At 41.0% G+C, this 12,091-nt stretch overlaps 1 protein-coding gene across 5 annotated transcripts in view; it reads left to right on the top strand.

Moving 5' to 3' along the window:
• Positions 1-12,091, top strand: part of plppr2b (phospholipid phosphatase related 2b) — a 25,718-nt gene extending 13,627 nt beyond the window's left edge. For 4 of the 5 annotated variants that reach the window (XM_085911770.1, XM_085911767.1, XM_085911766.1 and 1 more), the window contains 5 exons: positions 8,058-8,178; positions 8,576-8,826; positions 9,079-9,255; positions 9,331-9,461; positions 9,716-12,091. In XM_085911770.1, coding sequence (XP_085767896.1) covers positions 8,058-8,178; positions 8,576-8,826; positions 9,079-9,255; positions 9,331-9,461; positions 9,716-9,818 — 783 coding nt within the window. In that variant the 3' untranslated portion in view covers positions 9,819-12,091. Of the gene's footprint in view, positions 1-8,057; positions 8,179-8,575; positions 8,827-9,078; positions 9,256-9,330; positions 9,478-9,715 lie in introns of all 5 variants that reach the window. The other variant, XM_085911771.1, reaches the window with a different exon arrangement.

Below are 12,091 nucleotides of genomic sequence, written 5' to 3'. Positions count from 1 at the left end.
ACCCTCTATACTAAAACCATTAAAGGAAATCTTTACGCCTACCTCATAATTTTTTTTAATCTATCCTGCCATAAACATGTTAAACATTGATGATAGGCTTCATGCCTGCGTCATAAACTGCCATACAAGTCTCCATCTAGCCAATTAGCTAGTGGCTAAATAGCAGCTAGCTTGGGAAGTTAACTTGGCTGTTCACATTTTCTCTCAGTGCTGTATTTTGTCAAATGGAGGATTAACTCTTAATTTGTATTGATTTATCCTAACAGGGTTGTCATTTCTTGCTCATAATTTCAATCCACTTTTCAGTTTAGCGCTGTCTTTTACTTGTAAGGATTGAACCATTCCAAAAAATATAAACGCTCAGTCAATGAGAAATAAATCCAAAGTGTAGTTACACTTCCAAGGCAGGCTACATGCAGGCTTATTATTAATAATGAAACATCTGCACATCCTCATCAAAGCTGTGTCTCCATGTCTGCCTTGTCCCCTCGGGCTTGTTGTCTCTTTGATGTCCTACAGTAAAGTGGCGTTACGACACGGTTGCCTCGCTGCGACATTACGGAACATTACACACTCTCAGATAGATTATAAACAAGTGCGCTAATTAAGTCATTTTGCTTTGCTGCTGCAATTGGTAAAGTAAATCATTGGAATCAAAGCTTTATGATCAAAAGTCTTGGGACACGATGTATGCTCGGTGCGAGAAATGAGATGTACCCTGGACAAATAGTTTTCCCATATTCATAGAGATGAACAATTTAGAGTTAACCTAACCTAGTTGAGTTAACCTAACATGCACATTTTTGGATCTGGAAGGAAATCAGAGCATAGAGCCTTGAGAATTAAAATGCGAAACCACAATCTTTCTCTTTCACCATGTTGCTTGGTTTTGTCGCACAGTTGACAATTTAGTTATTATTTCAAATGATTTCACACAGTTGATTAATTAATAACAAAAATTGTCCAACTTTTGGTTTATGGTCATCACTTACAGACTGAGCTGATTGTGCCCTCATCAATACATTTATTTATCAATGAAGTTTGGCTAAAGCCTCTTAAGTTCTAAAATCCTAAAGCGAATACTTGATCGTGTTGAATGTGGAAAATCTCGATATTAAACTCTAAAATCGTGTGAAACAATTTTGGGCTTCAGTATGATTTCATCCATAGTCTTTTCTGTAGGAGTAACAACCACATGTCCCAAATACGTTTGTCGATTCCTTTCTTCAGTTGATGGCAACTATAATTATTCAGTCACTTAGCACAATGAGAGTTAAAATGCCTTGTCACGGACTCGGAGGAGTTGACAGTCAGCATAAAGCCTGTCTGTCATGTGTGTCAACCCCTGTTTTGTTGACATTTAAGATTGAAGTGTAGGCTCCGCTGAAAATGTTCGAAAATGATCTGCTAGCGCACAGATGGCACTTTTGACAGTGTATTTATGTTAACCGAGCTTGCAGTCGATTAGTGAAGGGCTATGTGAGTTTCTCCGAGTGGGAGCGGATTGCCTAGAGTGTGAATTTTTTTTTTTTTTTTTTTTTAAAGTAAGAGCATCTGCGTTCACTCTTGCTTCAGGAAAAAAACGCACCATCCCACAAGCCCGTGTGTTCAAACATGGGCAGGGGAAAAAAAACAAAAAAAAAACAAGAGCGAGATTTCACTTCTCTCTCAAATCTGACTCAGTGTTTTATGTGATGGATACCAAAAGGATATTCCTCCACTAACATCAAGCAATTTTATCTTTGAAAATGCTTTTTGGAACTCACTGCTGAGGTTTAAGTGCGGGGTGATTGCAGATAGATGCGAGTGCCAATCATTAATCTGCTGTGGTCACAAATATCAAATTACTTCAATCATTTGACTAGAGAAAACTCACGCAAGTCGGGCTGGCACTATTGAATAGAATCATTCATTTACATAAAAGTGTATTAAAAACATATTTTTAATTATTTCTGCTTATTTGGTATTATTTAGTGATTAGAAAACAACTAAGCAACAATTCAGCAATATCACACAAGAAGTCTTCATGGCTATTATTTTTCCCCCAAAATCTAATGTTTGCAAATGTCTTCTATTTATTAAACACAAATCATAAATCAGTCTGCTTTCACGAAGGATTATAGAATTCAAAGAAGTATGACTGCAGAGAGCCTAAAATCAGAAAATCAGGATCATTTTTTGTAAAAAGAAATAACTCTAAACAATTCCTCAGTTATTAAAATACAAGGAAATTAATTTGATCATTGATTTGTTGCTGATTGACTGTGTATCCTTTCATAAAACAGCGTCGATAGACCAGTCAGTAGCCTGAGATGCGTGAATAAATGATTCAAAAGATTTGATATCGTCAAAGATGACCACCGATGAGCACGAACGTGGTAAGGGAAATAAGAAGCAGCTCGCCGGAACGAGAGTGAGGAAGTCAACGAGAGGCAAATAGAGGCACTCGTGTGCTACTTTCACATAATACTGCCAATTTTTCAGTGGCTCGGTAAAGGTGAGTGGGTGGGAGATTGCTGCTTCACATCCCCTCTGCCATGCTCCTTCTGTTTCTCAGTTAGCTAGCTATATTTGAAGAATCTCATGGCAGTTGACGAGAATATTATACTTGCAAGAGATTACATTTTAGATCATACCATTTGCACAAATCCTACTGCTCTTTGAACTATTTGGTTCGTTGCTTTAGTTCGCCTGCCAAATGTTGTCATTAACCTTTGGCCAATCATGGATCAAATAGTAATTACGTGCTTCAGATGCATGTGGCAAAGCACTCATACTGTGCAACACTCGAGAATGAGGCTGTGACTGTTTGAAATGGTGTGTGTGTGTGTGTGGGGGGGGGGGGTGTTGTTACTTCTGAATGTTTTCCATACACAAAATGCTAAATGCTTTTAGCCTGGAGAACTCCGTGTTAAAGCAGCTAAATATAAACCTCTTGAACCTAGCGGAAACATAGAAGGGCAGTTTTGAAGGTACACACGCCATGAGGAAAACAATATTCGGCAAAAAAAACAAATCCAAAGCTACAACAGGACAGAGTTCTGCTAGGTTTACGCGTTGCCGTCTGATAAAGCTGCCGAAGAGCCCTCATGCATAATGCATCTCCATGGCGGCGGAGATTGTAGAGAATCATGGCGGCAAACCATATCATCCAGAAATGCCAAGTTTTATTTAGCGAGAGCTACGGATGCATGAAAATTGCGCTGTCATATCTTGGAGACCAAGCAGGACGTAAACAATGCTTCATTGTGCTCGGATGCCTCGGTATTTTCTGCCTGAGCCGACCGACTATAGTGTGGAGTTAAAGAAGGCCTCTTGAGGGCTTTGGAGAGCAAATTTGTTTTGGAATGCAGTTTCCAAGGTCAAACAAACATCAGCGCTTTCTTAGATTTTGAGAAGAAAAAAATAATTATAAAGTTCTTGCAGTCTGCCGTGGATTAGGGACAAGTCCTGACACAAATAGCAAAATCATAAGAATAATACAGATAAGAAACTAAAAATATTTGTAATTACCTATAGTTACCACTAGATGGCGGGAAAGCACTCTGTACATTGAAATGAAATTCTTCAACTCACCTCAAATGCGAACCACAAAAGTTTGATCTATTGACGCTTGGTTAGCATGACAACCTCACAATTCTCAGCTTCAAAGGTTGAATTTCGGCTCTGTCGTGAGTTGAGCTGCCCAAATTTTTCTGGCCAATGTCAACATTGTTTTGGAATTTCTGTCAGTTCATTTTAGACTTCATTTTGGAAATATTAGTATCATTTGGACTTTTTGCTGGTGGTGTGTGTTTGTTTTGGCCGAGACGTGTCAAACTCTTTCAGACAAAATAGTAGTCGCATCACTCTGTCGATATTTATTAAGACAATGTTTGTTTTCAAAACAGGATCTCGCAACGCAGGCAACGTTTTGTGTTATCATGGTCAATCATTGGCTTCCGACAAATCATTTAGTATTTAATGAGTATGGCTTAGAAATAAAACGAGGTTTCACGTCAGCTCACAGCGCCAATTAGAGAAAACCCCATTTTATTTGCCGTTTAACATCTTCCTACTCATATAACTATGCCAGGCCGCGCTCCTGCGGATACACAAAACGATTCCAATTATGAGGTGTGTCGATGCTACAATGCATCTCGCCTTCCGTGATTATAGCTCCCGTCATCCCCCCCCCTCCCCTCCCAGTCTGCTCTGTTGTTATGCTAAATTTAGCTTATTCAGAAATTCGTGTCTTTTCCTGTCATCTTTGAATCCCGCCGTGCGTTCGCCAAGTTTGCATCCCCAATAGAAAGTCAAGTCGTGGCAATCATCCTCGTCTGTGGCATTCTTCAGTTGATTGCAACACACATTATGCAAATTTATCCAGAAGTTTGCATGTTACTAAGTCCCGGGACAATCATCGATGAATAACGGAGCCCCCGTGTCGACGGACAGATAGAAGAGGCTTGGATGTACTACAGAGTTTGTTTAGAAGATCACTTCCCATGATGTTCCCCTCCTCGGAAAAGTTTAGAAGTGAGGATGAGGTCATGTCTTTGTCAAACAAAACAGATTAAAGAGACGAATGGAAATGTGGACTTTTTCAAGCAAATGCGAGACTGTAATTTTAACGCTAAATAAAATGAAGAGGATTTGACCACTTGTTGAATGAAAATCTAAAATTCCGCCTTTATGAATAATTGTTATTTGGTTGACATTGTGAGAGATGTATCAATTTAACAACATGTTTTTTTTTCTCGCGCTTTGACCTCTACTAGATAAAGTGGTTGATGCGATGCACCATTCGAAGAAGAAACAAAAAAATGTTCTGAGTCAGGCCGTGTTGTCAGCAGGTTTGTCTTAGGTGCGGATAATCACAGCTTTATCCTGTCTTTGCCAATCACGCCAGACAGAAGCCGAAGAGGGGCGACCGTATTACCTTCCTTCCGACCGGCCGTCTCTTTGCTCTATCACAACCACTTCACCCTCTCCACGAGAGTCCTCTAATCCGCCAATTCTCTCACAGCGGCGCAAGATTAGCTCTTCCCGCAAGGGTCCGACATAAAACCCTTGATGAAAACACAACCATTTTATAGGAAGTGAAGGATAATTCCAGGAGGAGCAAGAGAAGATGCAAGGCAAACAGGAAACGGGAGATCAGGAAAAGGAATGAGGTCATACCTCATACTAAACTAATCTTCCTCTGAGAGTTGGAATCGAGAGTAAAAAAAAAACAAAAACAAAAAAAATCAAGCGACTGGGAAATAAACAGCGAAATAATTACAATGTTTCCAGTAGCCTACTTTCTCTTCCCACAAAGAGTCGGGCAAATCTGCCCTGGCAAAGTGACTAAAAGCGGGGCGAGACAGATAGAAGAGGATGTGGGTGATGATAATGGAGCTGTAGCTCAATTGTCATGGTTACCAGCCCGAGTGTGCATGTGTGCGTTTTAAAGACTAGCGTTGAACTTGCAATGTCAATTTACACAGGCTTTGCACACTCTTTTCTTTTCTGCCACTTTCGCTCAGCTTTTCCAACATTCGTCAAGCATGCAAACACGCGACGAGCTTCCAAAGAAAGCGGCATTATACAGCCTAAAGCCGTCCATAATGAATTTAACACCGCACACGGATATAATTCACCCTCTGTGGTGTAAATTGCCATCTAATTTTAGTGCCGTCACACAACAAGCCCGAGGTGTAAATGATGATGACAACGATCCAAACACATCTGCAGATGGTCGCGCCTACTTCCACGCTCCACCCGTTGCCCGTCTGGATTTTTATTTATTTATTTAATGGCGTGATTTAAAAAAATACTGATTATATCAATTGCTCATTTAGCTTCAGTGGACAGATTTGCCTCAAGTACAGAAAATGACTTAGAGCAAAAACATGGACTGCAGCGTAATGCGTGTCAAACACGTGGCCCGGGGGCCCACATCTGGCCTGGGAAATAATTACATCAGGCCGGCGAGAAAGAGTGCAAAGGATGGGGCCCGCAGAGCGTGACGGTCCAGTAGTGCGTGTATTGATCCCAAGTCGACTGTATGGGGTGTTAAGGACATTTTTATGATATATATTTTTGTAGCTGTGCCATGATTAATTGATTCAACAACAAATTGACTTTTGAATCGATAATGATTTATGATAACCGATTTTTGTTTTAGTTTAAAATAGTCCGTTTTCTCAGAATTTCAACATGTCAACAATCAATATTCTCCATTCGCCATTCCCTATGACAAAACGAGAATCGCCACATGCGGCTTCACCAAGTCCCAAGAATAGAAGAGATCACTATCCTTTGAATCCTCACTGTTTTTTTCCCCCCTCCCAGATAATACTCGCCAACCACATGTTGTGTATTAAAGACAACAAACACCCGCACAATGGAGTCACTTTTTGCAAAGTTACATTTCACAAAAGCTACAAAAATGAAAGCAACCCAATTAGGAGCAACTCAGCCTTTGGAGTTTCTTCTCTCACTGTGCGTTGCATATTCCCACAGACATCCTCACATCTTCACTTCATTCTTTAGACGTGTCACATCCTCAAATGTTGCTGATACTTAATTGAAAAACCAAAACTTTTTTTTTTAGTCTTACTTTCACAGTATGGTAGACCTTCTGATCTCTTTGGTAGAAGACGACAACATGTCAGTCATTCTTCATACATTGTTTTCTGTACTTGTTTTCCAATTTTCTCTTAATATTTTCATAGTCTCATTTCTATTAGTCTATTAGTGCTTGATAAAAATAAAACACAAAAGTGAATTGAGAGTTGTTGGGTTTTTTTACATGCTGATAGTGGTTCATTAGTTCAAGTCATTGTGGTTCTTTATTTTAAACTAATTAAATTAAAGTCTAGCCTACAACTCAACTGGGATTCATGTAGTCATTATTTGAAAGAATAAACACTATACATATGACCATGAGAGTTATATTCTGTCTACATGTGTTGCTGCACCGTTTGTGTTTAAATATCCAGAGTGGCAATAAACAGTTTGAAGCATTTTTGTTTTAAATATAGACAATTCTATCTGACACTACCCCCAAACATGCACCTAGAAGGTGACAGCGAGCATATTACTTCCCATTCTATTTGTGAAATGTGCCACAAGTGGGCTACCAGAAAGTAGAAATTGGAGGAGGCAGAAACAGCCTGCTTGCAAGACTCTGTGAAATGGTTTCATTTGAACTAAAGAGATTGGTTTGGAAGGCAGAGCAAGAAATCCAGCCTCAAATTCAAAGGTCTTAATCTTATATCAAGACAGCATCTGAACTTTCTTCTTTCTTTCATTCAACGGGCTGTCAATACATCTACTTTTTTTTTCATTGTAATGGAAGTGGTTGCTCGCCAAGTCAGATACAAGTGACCTTCTGAGTGAGATGCCTATAAGAAAGGATGAGTATTGACACAGTTACTTTTGAATACATGGCTGAGTGGGAGGTTGGTGGGGGTGAGTGGCGACTCGGCGGGGGCTTCGCTATCCAACGCCGCGAGCCTTGGTGGTGGACTTGTAATTGAGTAGTTGCTAAGTGAGAAGATAGGCCAAGCAGCTTATTCATTTCCATTAATGCGAGGCAGACTATTAAGTGTCCACTTATATTCTTTTTATATCATGCTTTGCACAAACAATACACTCTCCTAATGAACACAAAGCCTGGAAGAGAATAATTTATGGAATTCCAGTCTCCAACCCATTTCCCCGCTTCTCTTCCAAAATCAGATGTGACCTTAATGAGGACAGGCGCTTTAGAAAATGTTTTCGATATTTTTCCATAGAGGTTTTATGTTGCTCCTGATAAAGTTTGAGAAGTTTGTGAAATGAACGAGGATACGAGTGAATGATTGGCAATGTTACTAAATCTGAAGCAAAGTAAACTCAGGCTAGCCAAGGCAACATAATTGCTGCCAGGCAGAGAGGGGAGGAACACTCATGAATAATTTGGCTGTGCGCTACATTAAAGTGACAGAATATTACGTGAGGGTCATCAGTACTTAAACACACAATTTGATCTTCATTTGATTGACTTTCTCTCTTTATCTATTTTTCTTCTTGCTTTTCTGTCCTAGATTCTGATTGGAGAAGTGACCAGTTTCTTTGTTAAGTCAGAAGGAGCTCAGGAGAAGACCATTGTGACCGCAGACTGCTGCTATTTCAACCCGCTCCTCCGCAGAATCGTACGCTTTCTGGGTCAGTCCTCATTTTTGCAGATAAGAACCGCCTCGTTTGTTGAACACGGGAGGGGCTTCCATTTCTTGGCGCCGAAGCTAAAAATCATCCAGGACTAGGCAGAAAAAGCCTTTGGTTGTTATTTTGAATTAATTCATTCAGTGACCATGATTATAACGCAAAAAAATTGCATCACAAATCATCTTTAATTCATTTATTCAGTGTCCACGATTGTAACTCAAAACATTTGCATCACAAATCATCTTTCCCCATTGAATTTCAATTTTAGCCCACCGTAATAAGTTGAAATTTAAAGATTGTACGCCTGTGTATATTGTTTTATTGTCTGTCTGCATGTGATGCTGCCCCATTTTTGTACATTGCTAAATAGGTCTATAATAACTCTGTGGCATCGCAGGCGTCTACTCCTTTGGCCTATTCACGACCACCATCTTCGCCAACGCGGGTCAAGTGGTGACCGGGAACCAGACGCCTCATTTCCTGAGCGCCTGCAAGCCCAACTACACGGCGCTGGGCTGCCAATCCTCGCTGCAGTACATCACAGAACAACGCGCCTGCACGGGGAATCCTTTCTTGGTGGCATCCGCCCGCAAATCATTCCCCTCCAAAGACGCGGCGCTCAGCTTTTACTCAGCCATCTACACGGTGGTAACTAAAGATTTCTTCATCGTACCTTTTCCTGATTAGGGTCACTGAAAACGGTCCATTGTTTTGTTCCATTGTATTTTCCATTCAAATACATTCACAATAGCAAATGATTAAGTACAGATGATACTGATGAGATCTGAAGTAGTAAATCTGCCCCAGTTGTCTTTATTTATGTTAACCATTGCCAATTGCGCCCTCTTGTGGTGATAAATCCACCTCACGTCCGCATCCTTCCGTGTCTTTTTATTCCAGATGTACGTGACCCTGGTTTTCCGCACTAAGGGGACCCGTCTGACCAAGCCGACCTTGTGCCTGGTGCTGCTGTCGCTGGCCGTGCTGGTGGGCGTGGTGAGGGTGACGGAGCACAGAAACCACTGGAGCGACGTCCTGGCCGGGTTCATCACTGGAGGAGCCATCGCCGCCTTCTTGGTGAGAGGAGGGATGGCTGAGTGTTCCTTCATTATCTTTCTAATGACTTCTTACCTTTTCATGTCCCTCCATTAGGTGTCTTGTGTAATCAACAATTTCCAGCCCGCCCAAAAGGCGGTGCCCAACTCTCCAGCGCCTCAACCTTTAGAAACACCGGCCGGGATACCTCTGCTCACTCTTCCCCGCGTGGAGAGTCCACTTGAAAAGTTAAGTGACCCTCAGGTAAGGGGTGGGTGAAGAAGATGTAAATTTAGAATTCCTGTTCCCGTGCAGATGTTTCAGCATGGTGGCTCACACCTCCAATATTTTAAAAAGATCTATGTTTATGTTTGAGGTGAGGCATTTGTTTATTCAAGTGGCAGGCAAGCCATTCTTGGAATTACAGCAGCGGGTACGATTTGAGTAAATAAGTTCCTATTTTTACTCTGTCGCTGCCTCCCCCCATCTTTTTCTGCCTTAGGCTCCAGGGCTACCATATTCTGAGATCACATGACCATCAGCCAATCCCGCACCCCACCCCCGTGCACCACCCCTTGCGGAGGTGCCTCACCAGCTCAGTCTAGACCGGCCCGACGAAGACGACGCCACCCAGCCCTGTCCCGCCCACCACGGGGGGCGGCTTCCTCTCCGCCGGGTGAAATCCACGCAGGTGTGAAAGCCCAAGGGCAGAACGTCGGCGTGAGCCAGCCTGCCGAGGCGTCACAAGGCAGCGACCACTTCTGTTACTCCTTCCCCCCCTCTCCTCTCTCGAGGAGCAAAAGAGCCAAGGTAAGGCTCGCTAAAGCCAGTTGTGTTGAAGCAATACGTCACCCCCATGTCCCGGAGACTCCAAAACAAGTCTGATGGAAACTTAATGGAGCAAACGCTTTGAGGACCGGGAGCGAAGCCTAATAAGATCGGTGGATGGTCCACTTCAGATGTTTTTTCTAACACTCAGGACAGTACAGTGTGGAAAGAGATATTTATATGTCAACAATTACATCTGAAGTGGATGGTCCACTTCAGATGTTTTTTCTACCACTCAGGACAATACAGTGTGGAAAGAGATATTTATATGTCAACAAATTACACAACATTTTTCTATTCCCAACATTTACCGAGTCTGTTTTTACATGAGAAGAACCTAACAGCACACCGCTAAAGAAAAATATCACAAAAAGAATACTGGAATCATGATGATGTCGTTTCAATGTGAAATCTGGGTCAGTCTAGCTGTTACGATTCTGTTTTATTCATGACAACAGGTGTATCTTCTGACATCGAGCGGAAGAGTGTTTAATTGTAATGCGTCACCGGTGGAGGGAAACAGAAAAAATGTTTCAAGTGGATTAATGATCATTTTTAGGCCAAGTCACTAAAACTGGGTCATTTTCCACAGCACATCTGGTAAAACAGGTTATGTTAAAAAAAAACAGTAAAAAATATTTCAAAAATAATTGACATTAAATAAAGCTGGGCGTGCCAATAAAACAAACATACTTATCCCATTCCTGTGCTGCTACCCATCTTAGAATTAGTCCAGTAAAAAAGTTTGAGGTGACTGTGACATACTTCATGTAGTATCTAATAATTATATTGAAATAATTTCCACATGTATTTTCATTTGTAATACATTTGTTAAAATGTAAAAAAGACTTTAAAGAGCAGGTGCATCCATCATTTCTTGTCACCCTGTTGTAAAGCTTATTTCACACAGAGATTCTACAAAATTGGCCGCACAGGAGCCGTAACAGCCGTAACATCTGGCATTAGCCGCCGTTGCCTTTAATGCAAACCAAGGAATGGCGGAATATTCTTGAGCCCCTGCAATCAATTCAAATGCAACGTTGCCAGGGGAGGTAAGACTGAATTCAGTTCTGGCAGAAAACACTTTTGTCAATCATAGCACACATTAAGCATTTGACAAGCTGTCATCTGATTGTGTTGTGAACTGAGTGATGTGATAAAAGGGACATTTGTACACCACAAATCTTAAGCTCTTTAAGAAATATTTGAACCTTTTCGGAAAACGCAAATCGGGATAATCATAAGTATGACTGAGAAAAAAAAAACAATTTTAGCAAGCGCAGTGGTCTTTTTTTTTTTAATGCTAATTATGTGTGTTTACTGACGTTTCTCTTTTGATACTGTGACCATTTGACCTGCCTATCATGCGCAAATCTTTGTTGTTGCTGATGTCTTATTGAAGATCTATTCATTTTGTTCCAGATTCATTCCAGCATATAGAAACCAGTGACTCGGACTATAGAAGTAATACCAACAAGCTGTTTTGTACAATCAATGAAATGTTTTCTTACACTTATATGATTACATCTAAATGTGGAGGAATGTGTTTTGCGTCTGCTCACAATCAAAAGGACGAGCTGTGTTTGTCTAAATGTGCTCTGGTGACCAGTCTGGGGTGTGCTTGGCCTCTGTCAAATTCAACTGGGATAGGCTCCAGTTTCCTGTGAGCCCAATGAAGAAAATGAAACAGAAAAAGAATGGAGGTACATCACTACTATGTCTTTTAACTGTGTGTGTGTGTTTTACTGAGCACACTGAAAGACAGCACAACTGTTAATTGGGCAACCTGATCCATTTACTCCTGGGGATCGTTTCTTTGAACGATCCTTGCCAAGACCACTTCCGTCCACCACTAATAGGAAAAAAGAAAATAGAAACAACCTCTGCCCTATCATATCAGAGGATGCTCACTATACAGTATTATACCTCACAAATGATCGACATTCAACTGTTGGAATTTGTCTGACAAAAAAAAAAATAGTGTCAACACACAGTCCAAATTATGGTATTTTCATGTTAAATGTATGTTTTGTACTTAGCAAAATAAACC

Source organism: Syngnathus leptorhynchus, chromosome 5 (genome assembly GCF_054491065.1).
Source record: "Syngnathus leptorhynchus isolate UIUO chromosome 5, UIUO_Slep, whole genome shotgun sequence".
Classification (NCBI taxonomy): Eukaryota; Metazoa; Chordata; class Actinopteri; order Syngnathiformes; family Syngnathidae; genus Syngnathus; species Syngnathus leptorhynchus.
The sequence above is the reverse complement of the archived record's forward strand: the minus strand, read 5'-3'. Positions and strand labels throughout refer to the sequence as shown.